The sequence below is a fragment of the Cebus imitator genome, unplaced genomic scaffold (assembly GCF_001604975.1).
Source record: "Cebus imitator isolate Cc_AM_T3 unplaced genomic scaffold, Cebus_imitator-1.0 Scaffold106, whole genome shotgun sequence".
NCBI classification, from domain to species: domain Eukaryota; kingdom Metazoa; phylum Chordata; class Mammalia; order Primates; family Cebidae; genus Cebus; species Cebus imitator.
In genome coordinates, this window is record NW_016107421.1 from 4,133,190 (window position 1) to 4,156,864 (window position 23,675).

At 40.7% G+C, this 23,675-nt stretch overlaps 1 protein-coding gene and 1 long non-coding RNA gene across 2 annotated transcripts; one reads left to right on the top strand and one right to left on the bottom strand.

Moving 5' to 3' along the window:
• Positions 1-3,414: 3,414 nt before the first annotated feature.
• LOC108310667 lies at positions 3,415-7,582 on the bottom strand. The gene is made up of 3 exons (XR_001827857.2): positions 7,456-7,582; positions 6,591-6,713; positions 3,415-6,333 (listed from the first exon to the last, which is right to left on the bottom strand). It is a non-coding gene; the product is annotated as an uncharacterized LOC108310667 (long non-coding RNA).
• Positions 7,260-20,627, top strand: COPS8 (COP9 signalosome subunit 8). The gene is made up of 8 exons (XM_017537742.2): positions 7,260-7,953; positions 9,002-9,072; positions 10,468-10,516; positions 11,715-11,847; positions 15,936-16,043; positions 17,385-17,447; positions 18,718-18,765; positions 19,582-20,627. Exons 1-8 carry the CDS (start codon positions 7,876-7,878, stop codon positions 19,659-19,661), a joined length of 630 nt encoding a protein of 209 aa, XP_017393231.1. The 5' UTR covers positions 7,260-7,875; the 3' UTR covers positions 19,662-20,627.
• The last annotated feature ends 3,048 nt before the right edge of the window (positions 20,628-23,675 follow it).

Genomic DNA, 23,675 nt, shown 5'->3' on the forward strand with positions numbered 1-23,675 from the left:
TTGGCTGTGTCCCCACCCAAATCTCATGTTGAGTTATAGTTCCCATAATCCCCACATGTCATGGGAGGGACCCAGTGGGAAGTAACCAAATCATGGAAGCAGTTACCTCCATGCTGTTCTTGTGATAGAGAGTTCTGAAGGTAGCTGATGGTTTTTTGTTTTTTGGGTTTTTTGTTTGTTTTTTTGAGACAGAGTCTTGCTCTGTCGCCCAAGCTGGAGTGCAGTGGCACGATCTCAGCTCACTGCAACCTCTGCCTCCCAGGTTCAAGCGATTCTCGTGCCTCAGCCTCCTGAGTAGCTCGGACTACCACCACAACCAGCTAATTTTTTTGTATTTTTTTTTTTAGTAGAAATGGGGTTTTGCCATGTTGGCCAGGCTGTTCTCAAACTCCTGACCCCAGGTGATCCACCAGCCTATGCCTCCTGAAATGCTGGGATTACAGGTGTGAGCCACTGTGCCTGGCCATCCGATGGTTTATAAGGCAGTTTTCTCTGCTCTTGCTAGCCATCTCTTTCCTGCTGCCATGCGAAGGTCTGTGCCTCCTTGTCACCATCTGCCATGATTTTAAGTTTCCTGAGCTCCCCCAACCCCCAAGCTGTGCAGAACTCAGTCAATTAAACCTCTTTCCTTTATGAATTACCTAGTCTTGGCAGTTCTTTATATTAATAATAGCGTGAGAACAGGTTAATATAACAGGTGAAACTGTTTCTTTATTTGGTTTATTCATAGCTAATGTACAGAAATAAAATTGATATTTGCATGTTGATTTTATATCCTGCAACCTAACTGGACCCAATACTATGTCAATCGAGGAAAATGACCAAGGCAAGTCTCAATCATTTTAGGAGGTTTACTTGCCAAAGGTAAAGATGTGCCTGGGAAACAGGTCCATGCCTTTCTCAAGAGATGATTTTGAGAGCTTCAATATTTAAAGAAGAAAAGGGTGAGATATTGAGAAATGTACAATTTTCATGTGAGAGGGAGGTAGAGGAAAAGAGTCATTCACGTCTTTGGCTTTGTGAATATGCATTTTTACTGAAGATAATGTAGATGTTAGGGCAGAGGAAACAATCAGATATGCATTTGTCTCAGGTGGGCAGAGGGATAGCTTTGAGTTCGGTCCTACGTCCTCGCAACTGTAAAGATAACTATCAATTTACATCACCATGACAAATTTTAACAGAAATGTTTTAGGGTAAAGATCTTGGGACCCACAGGGGAGGTGTGTAGCTTTTCATCTTTGTAGCCATCTGGTTTAGGAACCAAAATGGGAGGCAGACTTGCATGACCCAGTTCCCAGCTTGAGTTTTTTTTCCCTTTGGCTTAGTAAGTTTGGGATCCCAAGATTTATTTTCCTTTCACAGTTCTACTTGTTTTTGGTGGATGTCTTATATATAAGATCATGCCATCTTTAATAGATAAGATTTACTACTTCTTTTCCAATTTTAATACTTTTCATTTATTTTTCTTGCTTAATTGCCTTGGCTAGAACCTGTAGTACACTGTTGAATAAAAATGGCAAAAGTAGACATTCTTGTCTTTCCCTGATCATAGAGAAAAGCCGTCAGTCTTTGACCATTAAATGTAATGTTAACTGTAGGTTTTACACAGATGTCTGCTATCAGTTTGAAGACGTTCTGTTCTCTCCCTAGTTAATTAAGTGCTTTTATTATAAAAGGATGTTGGATTTTGTTTTATATATGTATTCTGCATCTATTGAGATGAATGTGTGTTTTGATCATTTATTCTGCTCATATGGCTTATTACATTGATTGATTTTTGGATGCTAGAGCCATACTACTCTGACACATGGCAAGTGTGGTAGCCTCTGGTCTTCTCAGCTTTTCTATTGGACACAGAATATATGTTTACCTACCCCAGCAAGTAAGCTGGAGTGAGGGCAGTTAGGACCCCTGTAGTCCTGGCCTGTTATGCCTAGCAATAGTCTCCATCCATGAGTGGGAACTTGGTGGAAAAAGGGAGCCTCCTGCTTCTTGGCCACACTTAACTGGAATTTAGCCTTAAACCTGGAGTTGGAGTGGATGAGAAATGCTTGCATCCTTCCCTTTCTTGTGAGACACTTTATCCTTTGTTTGAGAGAGGAAGGGAGAGCGAGCCCCACCTTGCTGACCACATCCACCCACAGTGGAACTTCTATCAAGTTGAGCTAGGTATGTATGGGGAGGGAAGGAGCAGGTTATGGCTGAAATGCCACATACTCTCTCTGTTCTTACCAAGTTGTGATAGATTTTCTTGAATAAATTTTTTTCATTTGTTATATATCTTTAAGACAATTTCTAGAAACTTTTGTCTTAAAAATCATTTTCACCAACTACAGTTGTTTCAGTGGGGAGTGTATCCACAGAAGTGGGATTCCCTTCATGTACTTTTTAGAATCTCGGGGTGGTAATGATGACACACTATTGTGAGCCCTGGGGTGCTATCCTTTGTAGTTTTCCAGTATCTTGCCCATACCTTTCTAAATAGCCATTTTATTAAAATTTTCCTCAAATTGCCCAATCTGAGTGATATGGTTTGGCTCTGTGTCCCCACCCAGGTCTCATCTTGAATTGTAATCCCCACATGTCAAGGGAGGAAGGTGACTGGATCATGGGGACGGTTTCCCCCATGCTGTTCTCATGATAGTGAGTGAGTTCTCATGAGATCTGGTCCTATAAGTGTATGAGAATTCCTCCTTCACTCTTCTCTCACCTGCCTCCCTGTAAGATGTGCCTACTTCCCCTTCTGCCATGATTGTAAGTGTCCTGAGGCCTCCTCAGCCACACAGAACTGAGTTAATCAAACATCTTTCCCTGATAAACTACCTAGTCTTGGGTATTTCTTTATAGCAATGTGAAAACAGATGAATACACTGAGCATTCCACATATTTCTTGCTGCAATCCAGACTGACACATGGGAGTGTTCTGAGCACGGAGGCGACCAGGGCTAATCATCTGTTCTCCTCTCCCACCATTTGTCCCATACTGGCTGACTAATCCACATCCCAGAGCTTCAAGAGCAGGTTCACTGGCCAAAGAGCCCCATGAAGGGAGATGGGCCACTTGATGAACACTTGCTGTGGTTTCTTCATGACATGAATCAGACTGATCACGTGGCCCTAGACCCAGTTATGGAAACTTTGATCCTGAAGCAAATGGGCAACCAGTATGAATCTGGTGGGACGGCACCTGAACCCCTTGTGACATCACTTTTTCAGGGGCCTTATTCATAATAAATGACTCTATAGTTCCCAGGAGAAAATGGAGCAGACTGCTTTGAAAGGGTAGAAAATAGGACCAAAAAACATGAAATTTCAGAGTTTTGAGTTAGCCATTGTGCTAGCCCAGTTTTGCGTTACTTATAGAGAAATACTTGAGACCAGGTAATTTATGGAGAAAACTTTTTTTTTTAACAGATTTTACAGATTTATTTTTAAAAAACGAAAACAAAGGTTAAAAAAGTCCTTCACTTCCAACCCTGCCTGGGGGTGTGGGTAGGGAATAGAAGAAGCTCAGAAAGGTACCCGCTTCCTGCAAAGGACACGGCAGGTCAGAGGCAGACCCTCACCCTTCCTGCCCTGTCTCCTCCGCAGGTAGCTCAAATTGCTGCTAGGAAGTTTTATAGGAAAAGAAGTGTGGGTGTGCAAGGCAGAGAGCTGCCTTTTTCACATCAACAGAAACTCCAGCTGTTCTCCCCCCTTAGAAGTTTTCCAGGCCCTACCACTGGGACAACCAGGGTGGATGGGCAGGCAGGCAAGGAGGCTCAGCCCTCTGGGCTATGTGGCCCAGCCTACTACAGCTTTCTTAATGCTCTTTGTGAATCAGGAGGGCAGTCAGACTTGCTTCTTCCCAGTCTTGGCTCATGATTCTGCTGGCTGTACAGGAAGCATAATGCTGGCATCTGCTTCTGGTGAAACCTCAGTAAGTTTCAATTATGGTGGAAGGTGAAGTGGGCGCAGACATGGTACATGGCAAGACAGGGAATAAGACAGAGAGAGGAGATACCCTGCTCTTTGAAACAACCAGATCTCACATGAACTGCCAGAGTTGAAAACTCGCTCATCACAAAGTGGATGGCACTAAGCCATTCATGAGAGATGCATCCCCATGATCCAATCACCTCCCACAAGGCCCCCCTTCCAACACTGGGGATCACAGTTCAACATGAGTTTGGAGGGGACAAACGTCCAAACTGTACCAGCCGTCCCAGTATAATTTCTAGCCTCCTCAATCACTGTGCTTCCCCAGAGAAGAGTTATGGAAAAGGTGCATAAGGGGAAGACCAGGGGTGGCAACGGGTCTGAGAGCCCATCCCCCAGCCTCCAAAGAGCATGCTTCCCTTCAGCCCGCTGACCCCATCCTCACTGCAAGAGCAGTGAGAAACACAGTCCTTCCCACTCCAGCACCAGCATCTCCAGGAACAGAGGGTCCTTTTGGCTGCCTCTCTTTGACTGTCTTGCTTCTTCCCAGCCTTGATCTCTCTTCTGAGTCACACCTCCGGAGATGACAGCATTTTACACCACAATGCCCTTTCCTGTACCCCCTCTCTTCTCCCATTTACTGTCGAAAGTCTGGGGGAAAAGGTGGTTCCAGCACAGCACAGTGACAACCTAAAACTGAACAACAACCATCACAGCTCCGAAGACGCTTCGGTGCTTCACTGACACTTGGAGTTCCTGGTGTCCAAGCCAGGGTCTCACCTCAGACCCAACTGCTCCCACAGACTCCTCTCTGCCTCCCAAGGACTCTCTTCCTATTCTCTCTGGCAACCAGCCTCCAGATCCCAAATTCCTAAACTGGTCTTCTAAGGAGCAGCTTGGTCCTTAAGTGACACCCCAACTCTACCTCTAACCTGTAATATGTATTCAAAGCCTCACTGGGATTTTCTAATCAGCAAAGAGCCACCTTTGTAGGTTTCTACCTCTTAGAGGCCCAAAGCACCTGCCAAAGCTTTCACATTATAGTTTTCCCTTTAAATGATCAAATTGTCAAGCAGGGCTTCTATTGAATATTTCTTTGCCCCTAAAGGGTTAGAGACTATTATTACAAGCGTCAAAATCCTGCTCATCATGGTTCTGTCAAATGATCTTAGAATCACACTGCCTTCAGTCCTTCCCTTCCTTGCAGCTGTGGATGAAACTTTGTTGCTTTATTTCTCCAAAATATCTCTAGCTCTGCTAACCATGTATGTCAGCGGCTGTTCTCAGCCCACTGACTCAAATGTTGATCTCCTTATGTGCCCTTCTATTTAGTGTTGGCAATTCCCTGAAGAACATCGTAGTGTGAATGTTGATCTCCTTATGTGCCCTTCTATTTAGTGTTGGCAATTCCTTGAAGAACATCGTAGTGTTTTCGTCTTCACAGAGATGTTGTGGATTATGTAAAAATAATTAAGGATGGCTGTTTCTGTCTTGAAATGTTTAATAATTTTATCTGTAAACTTGTGGTTTGTAACTGAGGTCCATTAAGACAATGAAACATGAGCCAGGGAAACAGGCCTCTATGTGTGGCCACCGATGTTCCATAAAGCATTCACGATGCACCATGCACACTGAATTCCCTGTGGACCCCTGATGTCGGGAGGCCACCAAGACTCAAAGTGAGCACAAGGTTCTCATGCTATATCTACAACTGAGTGAGCTGGATGCTGACATCCCTGAAGGGCCGCACTTTTCCCCTTAGAGCCTAAACTTGCTTTGAAGGCAGAAAGGCGGCAATGGTGTCTTAAGAAACATAAAGGAACCATGCTGTATTAGTCAGGGTTCTCTAGAGGAGTTTATAAGTATTAACTTACTTGATCGCAAGTCCCGCAATAGGCAGTTTTCAAGCTGAGGAGAAAGGAGAGCCAGTCCAAGTCCCAAAACTAAAGAACCTGGAGTCCGATGTTCAAGGGCAGGAAGCATCCAGCCAGGGAGAAAGACGTAGGCTGGGAGGTTAGGCCAGTCTCTCTTTTCACATTTTTCCTGCCTACTTTATATTCTAGCACTGGTAGCTGATTAGATGGTGCCCACCAGATTAAGGGTAGGTCTGCCTCCCCGCCCACTGCTCAAATGCTAATCTCCTTTGGCAACACCCTGACAGACACATCCAGGATCGATACTTTGCATCTTTCAATCCAATCAAGCTGCCACTCAGTATTAGCCATCACACATATCATGTATGTTCTTATTCATGCACTTCTTTATGTTAGACACCGGAGTATGCCGAAAGGCCATAGTTCTTTTGCCTTCAGTCCTTCCTCACTCATCAGTGAGTCCCAGGCCGAGAGTGGAAGAACTTGTGCATATGAAACAAGTTCCCTTTGTGCAGCATTTGTTTTTACCAGCACGGTTCTGGCAAAAACAAAATACATATGCATGTATAAGCTATGAAGTACAAATTGTGTAACTTCTGTGATTCCACAAATGAGTTCAGTGCACTTAGAATTTAAAACTGGCATTTCACAACATAAAGATGGACAGTAAAATTCATGCTAACAATTTAAATCTAAATTTTCCTTTACTGAGAAAGATATTAAATAACACATAAAAACACTACGAAAAGTTAAGAGAGAACTGAGAACAAAGAGAAAGCGTCATATTTTTATTACCTTAATGGCACCTTCCCTCTGTTTTCTGAACAAGGAGCTTTGCACTTTGAGTTTGCCTGGGCCCCACAGACTATGCAGCCAGCCTTGCAGCAGGGAACACATCAGAGCCTCTTTCCTGGGGGTCTAGTGAGGGATGTAAAAAACAAATACGTTAACAAATAATATACAATATAATGTTCGCTAACCATCAGTGGTATGCTAAACTAAAGAGGCCAGGATGGCTACAGCGAGCCAGAAGGGAGATGGGAATTAGATGCAAATTCCGAGCGATGGGAAGGGCCCTGGATGTCAGGGGGTTGTGCAGAAGGGTAACCAGATCTGCTCCAAGTTTCACGAAAGCTAAAAGAAAAAAATCCCTCTGGCCGGGCGCGGTGGCTCACGCCTGTCATCCCAGCACTTTGGGAGGCCGAGGCGGGTGGATCACGAGGTCAAGAGATCGAGACCATCCTGGTCAACACGGTGAAACCCCGTCTCTACTAAAAATACAAAAACTTAGCTGGGCATGGTGGCGCGTGCCTGTAATCCCAGCTACTCAGGAGGCTGAGGCAGGAGAATTGCCTGAACCCAGGAGGCGGAGGTTGCGGTGAGCCGAGATCACGCCATTGCACTCCAGCCTGGGTAACGAGAGCGAAACTCCGTCTCAAAAAAAAAAAAAAAAAAAAAAAAAAATCGCTCTGGCTGAGGTTCCGAGAATGGCCTGGAAGGAGGTCCCAGCTGGAGAAGCGTGGCTCCGGGGGGCGCGCAGGGCGAGCCCGGGCGGGCGCTGCCTAACAAGCAGGTTTGGGGAGACTGAAACCTTAGATTCCAAGTTTTTAAGCTTGTCTTCTCAAAGCGGGGAACCCAGGAACGTTTCGTGAGCACCTACTGTGTGCAGGGCACGGTGCAGAGCCCTAGGGTCACTGACTTGACCAGGACAGCCGAACAGCTGCAGGATCCGTCGTGTTCTCCAGCAATTTTAATATTTAAAAATGAGTTACTGTTGCTGTTATTTGTTTTCCGCGTATTGGATGTCTTCATGACGAATCCTCAGTGGGGCAACAAACTCCTCACCGCCCGCGACCGCCCCGCAGTCTGAGCCCAGCTTCCGGCGCAGCCAGCCAGGTCCTCCAGGACACCGAGAGAGCCGGCCAGAGCGGCGACGTCTGACGGCGCCGCGGAACTGACGGTCTGTGTACGCAGGGGAGCTCGGTGGCAGAGGCGGCTTTAAGCGTCATCGCGGGCGCGACGCCCGAGGGACAGTCTGGGCTCTGGCTGTCCGGAAGGTGCGGCGAGACCGGCCGGGAAGATGCCAGTGGCGGTGATGGCGGAAAGTGCCTTCAGTTTCAAAAAGTTGCTGGATCAGTGCGAGAACCAGGAGCTCGAGGTAGTCCTTTGCGTTGCGCTGGGAGAAACTGCGGAGTTTTCTTAGGCCCCGGGGGCGGCACCAGTTTCCAGGGTAGCCGGGTCTGAGGCTCCCGGGGCTGGCGCGGGAGGTGGCCGTGTGGAGCCCTCTCAGTCGCGGCGTGCTCCCACCTGGCCGGGTCTACCCAGAATCGCCGGGACCTTTTTGTTATTTGTCTTCAGCTTGTGAGCCCGAAAACCCTGTATGTCTTTGCTCCAACACCTACCGATAAGCTCTTATTAATTAGACATCTTTCCTTCCCAGTATCGGGTTGGGAGAGAGTAGTAATGTGGATTTTATTAAAGATCTTGGTATACACACACACACCCCAACGCGCGCACACACCAAGAAAGATGTGACCATTGTAACCTTTTCTAACTCACAAAGCCTTTCTTAGCCTCGTAATGTTGTTGCCAAGTAAGCTTGCCATTTTGTTTTTAGTAAGACAGATGAAAATTATGCAGCTGTTAACGTTTTTTTAGACTCTTAAAAAGCGTTTATATCATTAGTTTTAACATTAATTAACTAAGGGAGACAACATCCATAAGTAGCAACTCACTAATAGATATTTTCTAATTGAGTTAAAATTGAAAGAATTGTCTTTGCAACGCAGCTTTGGTGATTTTCTGTCCCTTAGTCATTCAGGACGCTTGATGTAATAGGCAGAATCAGAATACATTAGGAATCTGTTGAATTTGTTTTTTGTAATAGTAAGATCGTTTAAATGGGAACTGGAGAACTGGGGAAGGGGATCCACATACATATTATTAAATGTATAAAGAAACTGAGACCCAAAGGGAGATAAAATTGATGACGAATATAAACTTAATACTCAGGATTTTCGTGTTTGATACTTCTCTAAGCTGTTTCTGAATCTGTAATAGGACTGTAAGATTCCTTATAATCTCAGATTTAAACGGCTTTTTAAAATAGCATTAATAAAATATTATTTTTTAAATGTAAGTTAACGGGTAAATGAGGTTTTTAAATTTCTTTTTATTTTTAATTTTTTTTATTTTTGAACTTCTAGGCTCCTGGAGGAATTGCTACACCCCCAGTGTATGGTCAGCTTCTAGCTTTATATTTGCTCCATAATGACATGTAAGTACGTTCACCCTAAAGCCAAGAGCGACAGCTTTCTCAAAGATGTATGGAAATATTTCTGCACTGAAGTAGTACCACTAAAACATAGGCAGAATGAGCTACCTCTTTTATTATAATAACTGTTACATCTATTTCCTATTGAATCATAGCTTAATGAATTATTATTAGGTCTTCATTGTCTTACATACACTTTCTAGAAAACATTTCAATTTATTATGAGAAACTGTCAGTAAATTCCTTTCATTTAACCTTTTTGTCTTTTTAAAAACACTTTTATGACCTCTATTTACTTAACTTCATATATAATCAATAGAACAAAAGAGGTGGAAAAAGATTGCGACCAAGAAGAATTCATTACAAACATGTATGAGATTTTCTGAAAGTTNTTTTTTTTTTTTTAAATTATTCTTAATTCATGTTCACATGGAAAAGTCAAAAAGCGTAGCTATGCTAGGCTGGGCCTGGTGCCACATGCCTGTAATCCCAGCACTCTCAGAGGTGGAGGAAAGTGAATGGCCTGAGTCCAGGAGTTTGAGACCAGGCTGGGGACTTTATAATGAAACCCTGTCTTTCCTAAAAATACAAAAAACTAGCTGGGTGTGGTTGCACATGCCTCTAATCCCAGCTACCTGGTAGGCTGAGGTGGGGAGAATCACCTGAGCCCAGAATGTCGAGGCTGCAGTGAGTCGAGATTGCGCCACTGCATTCCAGCCTGGGCAACCAAAGTGAAACCCTATCTCAAAAAGAAAGCATAACCGTGCAGAAAAGTCTCCTGTAGTTCTGTGACTCACAGATGATTCCTGATAAAGTTTTATTTTAAATTCCTCCCCAAACCTTTCTTTTATATCTTTTTAAAAACTAAATTGAAATTATTACACATAAATGATTTCTTTTTTATAAAACTATAATTACATGGTTGTCGTAGTTCAAGCCTCCAAACCCTTAAAAACTCCTTCCTCAGAAGCTCTGGACCCACTGGTAGGAGGGGCCGTAATAGGGAGAGAAGTGTTGTGTGCCATGCTTCTTGTCAGGGAATGTTAGAGCCTTGATAGTACATAAATTTGTTTACTTTTATATCTGAATAAATTATTTGGGCAGTTTCATAAGTCTTTGTGTTTTTGGTGTGCTGTTGCCTTAATTTAGTATGTGGATTATTATTTTTAAAAAATCCATTAGAAATGGCAAAACATTATTTTGGTAAAAATATTTCATGTCCTTTTTTTCCGGAAAACCACTATTGTTTCCCCAAAACAAATTCATATAAAACTAAATTTTACTTTGTGTTATGTAAAGTATACTTCTGTACGTTCGCCTTGAGACCTGGTAGTTTTTAAACATTTACTGAGATGATTATCTTTTTAATTTATTCTTCTTTGTGGTGGTGTAAATTAGGAATAATGCAAGATACCTTTGGAAAAGAATACCACCTGCTATAAAATCTGTAAGTATCCTTTAAACATATCTTACTGCTTTAATGTAATGACATTCCCTTAAATGGCAACCTTTTATAAGTTTCTGTTTTCTATCTGACATCCTAGAAATAGTCATCAAGCTAGTATTAAAGTTTCAAAATAAATCTTCAGGGTCCTCTACTCAGAAATTTGGATTTTGCTGGGATGGTGTAGAAATTTGTGCTTAGTTCCTACTGATTAGATTTCTTGAGACACTTCTAAGTGCAGCTTCCCTACTTAAACAGCCGAGCCCTTTGGATGAAGGAAGGAGGTGGCGGAGGCAGCTGAGGTGGTTTTCAGCGGGTTTTTGTTGTTTCCGATAATGGTACTTCTTTTGAAACTGCCATTGTTTACAAAAATATTCTAAGAATGATTAATCATAGCAGTAAGATTATTTTGCTAATTAGGATTTTAGATTTCTTATTTTGGATGGGAGATTAGAAGAAATAACCTTGGAAAAGGTTCTTTGAAAATAGAATGAAGTAAAATTTCAACTTCAGATGATTTCATGTGTCTAACATGAGTGTAAAGTGAGATTTTTTAACATTCTCAGAATATTACCAAGAATTCCTCCGAACGTTTGTTCATTGTCAATATTCATCAAGAGATCAGATTAATATTTTTACTTTTGTTTTCCCATATATTCTGTTAAGTAAGATTGGAATATTCCTCAGCTTCTTTGGCTAAATGAAGAACAACTATAAATTATGCACTTACGTTTCAATGATATTAGTGGAAACGCTTATAGAAGCTATAATGTATGACATCTTAGATTGACAGTCTCTGTTAACCATTTTGCTATTACTTTTAACGTAAATAAATATATATATATATATAAATCTATGAAATACAAATACAACATCTTTAAAAACAATATCAAGCTAATTAGTCCCCAGGCTTAATTCTGAAATGTTTTTGGACTACTTTCTAATGCCTTAATTTGCTATTGTAATAAAAAATTTATATCAAGCCTATAAATAAATTTTACATTACTACTCATAGTGTTTAAAAATTCTTTTGATAGTAACTAGACTGAAAAGGTAATTGCATCTTTTAAAATAAATGTTGAATTGGTTTTAATGATGTAGCTAACAAGTTTTTATATCATTTCCAGTATTTTGTTTTAAGATACAGTCATTGGTACATTTGCAGAGTGAATACCCTCTAAGGCAATAATATTTATTGCAGGCAAATTCTGAACTTGGGGGAATTTGGTCAGTAGGACAAAGAATCTGGCAGAGAGATTTCCCTGGGATCTATACAACCATCAACGCTCACCAGTGGTCTGAGACGGTCCAGCCAATTATGGAAGCACTTAGAGGTAGTGTTTCTTTGTGGTTAAAAATGAAATTAGATGAGACTTAGTCCCTAAGTGCTGCAGTGTTAAAGTAGCAAATTAGTGGTGTGTGTTTAAGTAGATACTTTTGATAGGTGAAAAGAGCAGTTTTAAGAATTTTTAGATTTGTCCTAATTTTCCTTTTTGTTTTTTAAGATTACATTGGCTGCTATGCCTCCGTTGTTTCTTAATTCTAGGTAGAAATTGCTCGTCAGTTTTAAAAGTTTTTTGGCTATTAAAGTGAAATTTTGTAGTATTCTAATAAATTTAAGGTACGGGTTTGTAGATATGTGAAAATAGAGACTGCTGTTTGACTTTTGTCAGCCTCAGCCTTTGACAGATGTTGTCTTAAGCCTCTGGATTTTATAACTAATCAGTTTAACACATAGATGCTCAAATGCATTTGTAATTACTTTGAAAGATTAAAAGCCCATTGTGACAGAGCACTGATCCCGCAGTAAAATCTTATTCCTGCCTCTCTACATTCTCCCACCCCCTAACATTTGCTTCCAGTCCTCCTGGTTCACTCTTTATAAGATTATATAATGATCTTGTTTTATGTTGTGACATACTCTTATTTCTTATTGTTACCTTACTTCCATAGTTAATATCCACCTGTACTGTATGTCTTCCTGCTCTGGAGAGTCAGTGAGCAGGAATTTTTGATTAACTATTCATCACTCTGGTAAAGGATATCCACTTTACAGGGCAGCAGGACAGCAAAGATTGTTTCTGAGATTCACATAATTCCCGTGGAATGGTAAAATTCTTAGCAGCATAAAACAGAACAATTAAATGACAAAACAGGAGGCAGCTACTTGAAATGTGAATGAAATGAACAGAATTCTAAGGCAGGCAGATAGATGGGAAGGGAGGAGTGTGGCAGAAGAGTACACAGGTGTAGCAGGGGCAGTTTTAGAAAGTAGCACTGGAAACCTCTTCATATAAGCCCCAAGGAATTGATGTTATAGTGGACTTTCATAGTATCCCTGTGATTCAGCCTTGTGATTGTGGTGATGCAGTCACAGGGCATGTGCCTTTTCCCAGTGTCATACACCCAGTTTGCCGGCAGTACTGGGTTTGGGGCTCCTTACTCATTCAGCAAGTATTCTGTTGTATACTGTCAGGTCTGTAGTTTTATTCCCTCCCAGAGCCTCCTCTCACTGAATTCCATGAGTTTGAGAATTTCTGGAAAGTAGTTCAGTAGACCTAGAAAGGCTGTATAGCATACCATGTGGGAGTTTGAACTCTGGATCTATGCTTTCAAAGTTTAAATTGCAGGTCTGTCACTTTTGGGGTGACTCCTCAGTGCCTCATTTTCCTTATTTGTGAAATGGGATTGGAAATAATACTTCCTTCAGTTTATAAATGGAGGTATAAATAGTACTCTCTTCAGGTTGTAATATATAACATGTACCTTGTTCTAAAGCACTACAATATTCATGAACATATCCTGAAACTTTAACAAATCCCAGATTTATGAATGGTACTGTGGTTTCCTTTGTAAAATGCAGACAGGTCGGGATAGTCCCATAACAAATTGGGCTTACTGATGAATTTAATATTTTGCTTCTTAACGTATTAGCAACTTGTTTTCTAGTTAAGAACAATCACTTTCTTAGATATTTTCCATTCTGTTCTAAATTAGACACAGTCCTATTAGAAAACTGAAAATGACTTAATTGAAGAGAAGCTAGTGAAAACTGTTTTTGCAGGAAACCAACAAGGACTGAGGAAGTACCCAGGAACTAGATAGACAGTAGCCATTCTCCCTTGAGGCCTGAAAGGGCAGTGTTACTGTGGCTGTGAAAAAGGGGCTGCCCCACAGGATAGAAACAGAAGATCAGCTGGAGCAAGTCAGGGAAGAGGCATAGGCAATAAATTCCCTGACCTTCCTCCCAGCCTCTGACCTGATAGAGCACCCATTCGCCAAAGCAGGAGAGCTCAGGTGCCACAGGCATTGGTGGCCAACCTCCCTGGCATACAGCATGGCTGGAAAAGACAGAAGTGGATTTGAAGGGATGGGAGTGACTAGCTCCTCTTCCCTTCTGTCTCTAACACTGGCAATGATGGATGAGCGGCACTTGAATATTTGTTAAACAACTGAATTTGCGTTCTGTCAGCATCTCCGTTTTCACCAAAAATGTGTTCCCTGAACAGCTTGTCACAGATACTGGATGCTAGCTCACTTTATTCCACCTTCCAGGCTGTCATTCTAGGGAGGGACTGAGGTTACAGATTTCACTACTTGAGGATCACATAGTGACTAGTCAGAATGTAGATGTTATTTGTGCCAAGTGGGTATTGCAGCTTCTGAGACTAAGAAAACGTAGCCTTTATTTTTGCTTTGTCAGCGCACTCCTGCCTCCCATTTTATGGTTTTCTTTCATTTTCCAGTTGTATCTTTTTACTTTTTCTTTTTACTCTCCCTTTCATCTCCTCCATTCCTACTGTATTCCTGTTTTATTCCCCACTCTGAAAATATGACCAGAATATTTGAACTGAAGTAAATGTTTTTAAAATCTGGTTGGCTTACCAAATGAATATAGTTTGATGGTATATACTTTTATTTCCCTAAAAAACTATATATTTTTTTCCATTGTTGGCTCAGTTCTTTTCCATTGAATGTCTGCAGCCTTAATAGGAAAAATTTCTTAATGTTGTAAAGTCTGTTAGGTTAGAGGCTGGTTAAAGGAAGGAAGGAATCTAATGGAAAGCCAAGGAAGGAAGAGCAGACGGGGCTCAGTGAAAGCCGGAGCGGATGTCAGGCTCATTGTGAAGGGAAGGAATGGGTATCAGCAGTTTTGAAGGAATGTGAGAAAACAAAGCCTAGGTCATGGAGCCGTGCCCCATTTTGGTCCTCATGATACCATCAACAAGCATGTATTTGGCATATATTTCACTGGGTGCTGGGTGTTTCAGGGACTATAAAGATAACAGATTGCCCTTCCTGTCGAAGTTTGGGATATACTTGAAAAGAAGGGGGTAGGCGGAACAGTGTCTGCCGTAGGTGGTAAAGTTGCTTGTTAAAGTCAATACTGCTGAGTTTGGAGAAGGACAGAGATCATAATGAATTATAAACAGACTTAGGCATGGCAGAGAGCAGACAGGAGGGCATTTCAGGCCACAGAACGGCGTGAACCAAAGCTCCAGAGGGAGAAGCTGTAAGACTTGTCTGGGAGCCAGTGGACTAGTTTGGCACAAAGGGTGTCTGAGGGAATTGGTGTAGTTTGACAATGTTCCAGGAATGGAGAGAAGATTTTAAATACGTTACGGTGTTTCTTTTACATATATACACTGGCCTATTAAATATGGAAAGTAAAATCCAGACTATTTCCTAAGCATGTTGACCACCAGGTGGAGGAGCTCTTGTGTTACCAAAGAGCACAGCGCAGGAAGATAGACCAGCTGCTTTCACAGGGCTCAACTCTGCCTTACGCCCGTGTTTATTTAACGTGAGTATGTAAGCCTAGGGACAATCCCAAGTGCCATTTTCAGGGAAGGTTTTGTTGCAGATGTTGTTTGACTGTCCCTTCTTAGACTCAGTCTTTCAGGGTGAGTCTGAAATTTAGGATTTTGAACCATAACTCAGTCAAAAGTTTGATGCAGACTTGAAGAATGCTCCAGTTACAAGATTTGTTCTGTAGCTCCCAGGGGTGGTCCCGTTTTTCAAAAGGATAGCTGATTATACTAATCAGTTTCCTCCTCCTCCTTTGATTCCAGCATTTGTAAATGAAATAAGTAAAATGTGTATCCCCATTGCATAAATATTGCATTTTATTAGGGTTAGAGCCTTGGGTTTATTAACCTTTTTCTGTCTCTGTGATTTTCATTATTATCTGAGATTTTTCATTTGAGAGGAAGTGTAAGAAATGTATTTTTTTTAATTCAGCAATATTTGAACCCCCTTTACATACTGGCCATGTGTATTTATATCTATAAGCACAGAAATCTTTGGGTTCATCAGGTCTTGCTTACGAAAACTGGACAAGGACAGTGGTGTGACTTAACGGTGTGTTTTGAAAATGCCTGCTCCCTTGGTTCACTGTGCCAACCTTCCACTCCCATAATAGATGCAACAAGGAGACGAGCCTTTGCCCTGGTCTCTCAAGCGTATACTTCAATAATTGCTGATGATTTTGCAGCCTTTGTGGGACTCCCTGTAGAAGAGGCTGTGAAAGGTATTTTTGGCTTACTTTACTTACAAGGAAAATGGAAAATAGAAGTGTGAATTGTAGGTTCACAGTTTCCTCTGAAACACTTGGAACAGAGTATGCTTTTGGAATCCAGGCTGTGTTTGTTTTTTGAAAGGTGATATGAAACAGGTGTTGCGAAACACCCCAGCAAGCACCCTGCCATCAAGCATATTAATAGTTCCATAGCAAGCAAATGTGTGAATATCCACACAGTTAGTTACAAAAATACATCCTAATTGGCCTCTTTGCTCACATTTGGAACTCCTTATTTCACCCTTATTTGGTAAAGGCAGCGTCATCCCCACATCCCTTTTCAGCCCATTTTTCCTGCCATTTCTGACCCATACTCTAGGCGCTTGCTTGCTTCCCACTCACACCTCCTGGTCTCTCCAAATATATCTTTGCATTTTTATTTCTCAGGTGATCCCCAGACTGATCCTTCCTCTTGCTCATTGCCATAGAATAGTGTATATACACCTTGTTGCTTTGTTTTACCTTGATTGGCATTTTTGATTCTCCAGTTGAAGTATGAGCTCCATCAAGCTCCATATCCTCAATTTGCAGGGCCAGCACAGTTCTAGACATATGAAGATAGGTTAATGAAAGTTCTTATATTCAGTTACTAATTACTTTTATTTACTCCTACAAACATTTATTCATTTTGGCTCTCAAAATTGATCCATTATTTATTTTCTAGATATAACATACTTCAGAACCCATGCTGTCAGCTGGCTACCTAGATGTGAATCCTGGTACCACCCATTCCCTGATGCTAGTAGCTATGTGACTTAGGACAAATCCCTTGAATTCCCTAAACTTCATTTTACATACCTGTCAAATGATGGCTCTATATCCCTCTTAATAGAATTGTGGTGATTATATAAAATAATCCCTATAAAAGCACATAGTCTCGTACCTACAGGTAAACCTTCTGTATATGGAAACTGTTTTTGTCATTGCCATCTTTGTTATTACGGATATGATGGTCCCAAAAGGTGTCATATTAGATTTCCTTATGTTTGTTTTTAAACAGTATTGATTAGGTTAATACTATAATGTATTCTTGGCAGAAAACTAACCATCTTTTAGTGATTATAGCAATTATAGCAGCCTAATAGAGTAAAAATAAGGTTTTGATACTTGTTTCAGGAATACTTCAATAAGAAGTTTCCATGCTCTATTAATATACCTTTCTAGTAAACATGCATGTGAAAGGTTATACTATACACGTCATGTCTTCTATACAACTCATGTCATGAACAAGTTGTGGATTTTGTTGGGTATTTTTATTATTTCCACATCTTTATGTGAAATACACTTTTTTAGGTATATTAGAACAAGGATGGCAAGCTGATTCCACCACAAGAATGGTTCTGCCCAGAAAGCCAGGTAGGTGGAGCTTTCACCCATTTATGCAACGTTGAACTCTTCTAAGACTGCTTCAGGTTTTCAGGCTTTGATTTTTGATAATTGCATATAAAATTCTGCTATACTAACACAATGGAAAGAACTCATTTTAAATAAAGCGTAGTAGACAGGGTAGAAAGGAGCCTAAAGGTCACCTACTTCAAACTCTTAAAAATGTATTTCCTGTATATAAACGATTTTATGTAGATGTTTCATGGCCCTTCTTCCTTCTTATGCCTTAGTTTTCACTAAATATTAATCTCTTTTTTTTTTTTTTTTGGAGACCGAGTCTTGTTCTGTCGCCCAGGGTGGAGTGTAGTGGCGCAGTCTTGGCTCACTGCAACCCCCACCTTCCGGGTTCAAGTGATTCTCCTGCCTCAGCCTCCCGAGTAGCTGGGACCACGGGCGCATGTCACCACACCTGGCTAATTTTTGTATTTTTAGTAGAGACAGGGTTTCACCATGTTGGCCATGCTGGTCTCAAACTTCCGACTTCAGGTGATCTGCCCTCTTTGACCTCCCAAAGTGCTTGGATTACAGGTGTGAGCCATCACATCTGGCCAATCTCCCATCCTTTTATGGAACCATTTCTAACTGAGCTTGTCCTTAATATCCAGACTGTTGTCTTTTAAAAAAAAAAAAGTTTTAATATTCAACTGCCCCCCCCCCCCCCGCCTTTCTGCTTGCACTCAAGTCACATGGGTACTTTTCCTGTGGCTTTCACTTTCACCAAGTTAACTTCTCTAGCCTCCCTTTCAAGGCCTTAATTTCTGTGACCTGTCCTTGTTGTCTTAATCTGAATTCTCAGCCCCTCAGTCTTGCTGTCTGAAGTGAACCACACTTGTTCCCGCCTGGTTGTTTCTCTTCGACCTACTGACCAGGGGTATTCTTTTCTGCCAGGTCTTTAGAGCCAGGCTTAGTGCCCACTTCCATATACCCTCCTGCATCCATGTCAACCCAAATTTCCATCCACCTACCCTGAATGCCTGTTGTTTAGACATTGTTGAACATACAGTAAAGGCTTCTCAGTATGTTCAGCCCTTTGAGGTACAAAGAGTGGGAAGACATGATCCCAGTCAAGTGAGATAGTGGGGAAGGGTAGTATAAGAAAGACTTACAATGAACACAATTGCTATCCCTGTTTGAGAAACAAATGGCCCTAAATGCATGTTGTCTGAAAATAGCATGTTCTGTGAGAGGTCTTAACAATGACTTCTGTAAATTGAGCTGAACATTTTTTTTTTTAATTTAGTTGCAGGGGCCCTTGATGTTTCCTTTAACAAGTTTATTCCCTTATCAGGTATGTATTTTCATATGCACATGTTTTAAATGTCTCATTGTTCCTGATTTCCTTTTTGTAGTATGTATGTATATGTGTGTGTGAGGGTGTGTGTATGTATTCCTCACCTCGTAAACAGAGGTTGCATTTCATAAACGTGTAGTAATACTTCCGGCTACAAGAGTGAAACTGGGCTCCCCAGAGCTTGCCTTGAGGTGGTGACCTCCTCTGGGCCAGCGGCAGAGCCTTCTCACTGTCATGTCGGGGAGCCCTGCCAGAGCTGCTCACCAGCACTCTTATTCAGAAGGCACCCCCAGGCTGATATGTCATAACTTAAGTGTTGGAGTTACTCAGCACTTAATTCCTCAAAAAACCCTCAAATTCCTTGAGGTTCTTTGTGGGGTTTTTTTTGTTGTTGTTGTTCATTGACAATTTAATATTCTTCAGTGATGCCTGGGGCATGGGAGACACTCTTATTTCTTGAATTTAATGTTGCATGGGTAAGGATATTTTCAAGAAGAGCTGTAATCTTTTAAAAGAGATGCTGTATGGTGAAAGTGTCTTTAACCTTTACATAGACTACTTCAATAACAAAACATCAGACATGTCTTTACTACCAGTCAGGTAAAACCATACTCACAAAAATCAGATTTCTTGGCTTGCTTTTCAGAAATACCCGGGCCTCTATGATGTAAGGTTTTGTCTAAAACCAGGACAAATCTAAGAACATTTAACTTATTGTTATAAATTGAAGGCAGTAGTAAAGGCAGGTGTTGAGGCCAGACCTTTGCTACAGTGCTATCTAACCCGAAGCGTGTTTGTTTCTTTAACCTACAGAGCCTGCTCCAATTCCCCCAATACCCAATGAACAGCAGTTAGCCAGACTGACGGATTATGTGGCTTTCCTTGAAAACTGAATTCTCGCTCTGAGTTCAAGATTCATCTTCAGATTCCTGTATACTGACAAATACAGAAATGTAAAGTTTGTATTTTCAATTTATTGGATGGATTAAGCACCTCAGCATTCCTTACCGAGTATGTGATAAAATACATATATAATATAAAATATACTATATACATTTTGTCCTTCAACATTATGCAGAACAGTTGCTGAAACAGTTCTCAGTTTGTAATATTTAATAATCTGGATGGAGCCTGTCAGTATTACAGTTAGTTTGTTTTCTAGTGACTCATAAAATAAGATTTCCTGTTTCATGTAGAATAGTGTTTGTCAACTGTCTTTTCTCTGCCCCAGCACATGCCACACTCTTATCTGTACCATTGGTTGATAGTTGCAATAATTCATTTGGATTTGAAGAAAGACTGCCCCCAGGCACAGTATTTGAATTGCTGGGGATTCTGATTCACCCTCTTTGGAGAATATACTTTCTTTTCACCCCCCACGTCCTGAGAGCCACTAATGTAAAATACAGAAACATAGGTGAGGAACAAATAGACCATTTCCATACTAAACCAATTTGTTAACTTTAGATTTCTTCCGATAGTGTGACTATCCATTGCTGGCAGTGGAGGGCTTGCCATGGAAATGCAGCCTATTTAAGGCATTCATGAGAAGTATTAAGTTGTGCTGTCTCCTTTTACAAGGGAAAACTTAAGTGTGGAATGCATTCTATGGGGAAAGAAGCTATGAAGATGCATGAGACACTTTGTACAACTATCCTGCAGCCCATTGGTTGCTTCTATTTATCCCTTGGCCCAAGTTCTGCCCTTTGGAGAAATGCTGAGCAAGTCTTTTATTCTCTGTGTGACAGCCCTCTGAATATTTGAAGTTCTTTGTTGTAACTTCAGATTATAACAGCCCTTAGTTCATTTATTCTGCATTTGTTCAATAAATATTTAACTGAATTCTTCAACTATTTCATTTAAGGTAGTTTCTAGAAATTTCACTGTCTCAATCTTTCTGTGGACACAGTCTATTTTGTCATTGTCTCAATGTGAATTTCTTAAATAGAAATGAGCTATACGGTGAATCTGTGTAGTGATAATTACATTATTTTAAATGCATTTTAGTGGCTATTTCAGTTTTTCTTAACATATATAGGAATACTTTTTGAATTGCAATTTTATTTAACCCGGATAGGTAAATCATATTAAAATTCCTTGTTTTACAGTTGAGGAATTGGAAATTCAAGAAGTCAGAGGATCAGTAGAGTGATCACAAGAATGACAGAGCCAGTTTTTTAACTTCCAGGTATTAAGTACAAATTGTATCCATGGTTATTTTTAAAAGCAGATTAGAGTCAATTCAAATGTTCATTAATAGCAGATTGGTTGAATAAACAACAGTGTAGACTATGCAGCTGTAAGAGGAGTGAAGATCTCTATACTGAACTGGAATGATCTCCAGAGTGAGAACATAGAAAGTACATGTTCTCACTAAGTATGCATGTAGTTTATATGCGTACTTAGAGGGTAACAAAAAGAGAATGATTACAATTATATTTACATACATATTTTCTTATATTTCAAAATGAAGCAATTAAGGGATATATACAAAATCAATAAAATAGTTCCCTAAAGAGGAAGGAGAGTACAGTGAACTAGAGAAAAAATAATCTCAAGTGACTCAAACTCAGTATTTCAATTTTCCATTGTCAGTGAGATGCACACTACGGGCAAAAAAAAACACCTTAGACTAATGAATGTGTTTTTTCATGATTGATTTCCCAAAATATTGATGTCATTATTATTAAAAGTATATTATAGACTAAATTAGTAATTGTGTAACAATAGACCCTAGTAATCTTAAATTTGACATGGAAACCTCATTATATGTTTTATTTTTCTTTGTAAACGTAAATATCTCCCACTCCTGCCTGCTGAAAAGCTCTAGAATAATTACAGTTCAGTAACCGTGAGCACCACTAGTACGTAGATTGTATTCTCTCATTTTCATTTGCAATTAAAAGAAATAAGAACTTATTTGCAAAACAGCTAATAGGTCCAGGGCAATAAACGTACAGGTTCATATCTGGTACAAGATGTCTAGGATTCCAGGAAGCTCTTAAAGACTTGGGATTCTGTCAAAGGGTTATACGAGCCAACTTGAAGGGATTTCTGCAGGCCATGTAAAAAAGTACTTGCAGCCCTTAATGAAACAAAGAAGGGATCTTGGAAATATATATTAATCTGTTGAGACCACAGGGTAGGAAAATGATGATGAGCATAACGTATGTCTAGTATATCCATCAGCCTGTCTTTGTGCTCTGGCTACTTCCGAGCCAGCCATCTGCGTACAGGTGTAGCCTGACAGCACCCTGCTTCAGATCCATTGAATAGCTCTCCAGTCTTGCCCTGGGACTTACACTAACACTACCACCAGGATGCCCACACAAACCTGGGTAAGAGGGTGTTAGCCCCATGGGCAGCCCCGAGCCCTTCAGCAGCTATGAACATGACATGGTGGATAAGCTATCTTCCTTGTCTCAGGGCAGACTATTTCAGATGTACTGTATACCTAGTTCCTCAAAAAGAACCCTAAAAAGATTGAGCTGTGGTGTCCCATTGTCATAAACTCTCTAGTACAACCTTCAATTGTTTTTTCCTCTTTCCTTGTTTTACTTTTCCTGGTTTCCTGTCTCTTGTTCCCAGACATCAAGAGAAGTGATCTGTCTACATATCTGTACATATTTGTGCTATTCTGCCTTGGGGCAGGAATTGGGGACCTAGTCAAATCAAAGGGAAATGTGTAATACATGAATCTGGCTGAAAGCACCTTAATCCACTCATTCCTAATAAGCAAGCCTGATATGATGGCTACTATGCTTACTATAGCATACTGCATCAAACATCAAGCTTTCTTGTCCAAAAAAGTTCACATATATATGTGTATATATGTATATGTAACTCTAATCAAAGTTTTATACTTAAAACCACCCCCAGACAGTGAAGTGGCACTTTTAACATGTTGAAAGAAAAAATCCTAACTGCTACATACAAAAGATACTCTTAATATTCCTATATTATTTTATATACACAAATAACTCTTATCCAAATATATATATATGCATATATATATATATATATACACACACACACATATTAGAAACTCTAATCAACACTTTAGATCTGCTAGTGTACATAAAATGTGAAAATTAGTGGAACAAGTTAAATATCCCACTAAGAAGCAATCAGCCAGTTCCAGAATGTGGGAAATTTAACAGGAGTAGTGAGTTTCCTTGAATAATAAATGACAAAAAGTCAGGGGGTGGTGGTAAGTATGAAAATTTCTGCTCCTGGGTTGAAGTACCTTGAGGCCAACTCAGAATTGTGCCAATAACTATAATAGGTGAATACACACAGTTATCCCTTGAGATACATCAGCCCCTAAATCAGTGAGGAACGAGGAGCCAAGATTTGACAGTACCACAATGAGGTCATCTGCAGCAGCTCTTTGCAGGTGGGGGGGCAGTATTTGCTGATTCCACTGGGCACAGCAAGATCCAAGCTTTGCCTGGTGAGGGGTCCAATGCTGGGTAACCTAGCAACCTGTGGAATTGGGTATTTTTACAGCACTAGGGTGACAAAAATGGAGACTTGTGAGGGCTAAACCACACACTGTTTACCCTTCAAGATACTTGGTGAACTTTTAAGCTGCCTAGGCCAAAAAGCAAGTCAAAAACCTTTGAGAAACATTTCCATTTTCCTGGAGTCTTGCTATGCCAGGGCTCCATTAAACAAGGTTGGTGGGTCGGGGAAGGTATTTGCTTATAAGTATAAGCCAGACGTAGAACATTAGTAAAACTGCTCCTGGAAAACAGGTCAATATAAAATACTAAACTGAAGTACAGAATGGAACTTAACTGGCAGGCATGGTAAACAGCATAGCAATCTACCATTTACCTAATTGGAATCCAGGGAAGAGAGAGAAAATAGAGCAGAAAAATAGAAGTGCCGGCCCAGAATTTTCT

Excerpts from the sequence above, each read along its gene's own strand:
- COPS8 (XM_017537742.2), top strand. The coding sequence starts at position 7,876 with ATGCCAGTGGCGGTGATGGCGGAAAGTGCCTTCAGTTTCAAAAAGTTG. Across the intron at positions 17,448-18,717 it reads GGTTCTGCCCAGAAAGCCAG|TTGCAGGGGCCCTTGATGTT; the intron begins GTAGGTGGAGCT and ends TTTTTAATTTAG. Across the intron at positions 18,766-19,581 it reads CAAGTTTATTCCCTTATCAG|AGCCTGCTCCAATTCCCCCA; the intron begins GTATGTATTTTC and ends TTTAACCTACAG.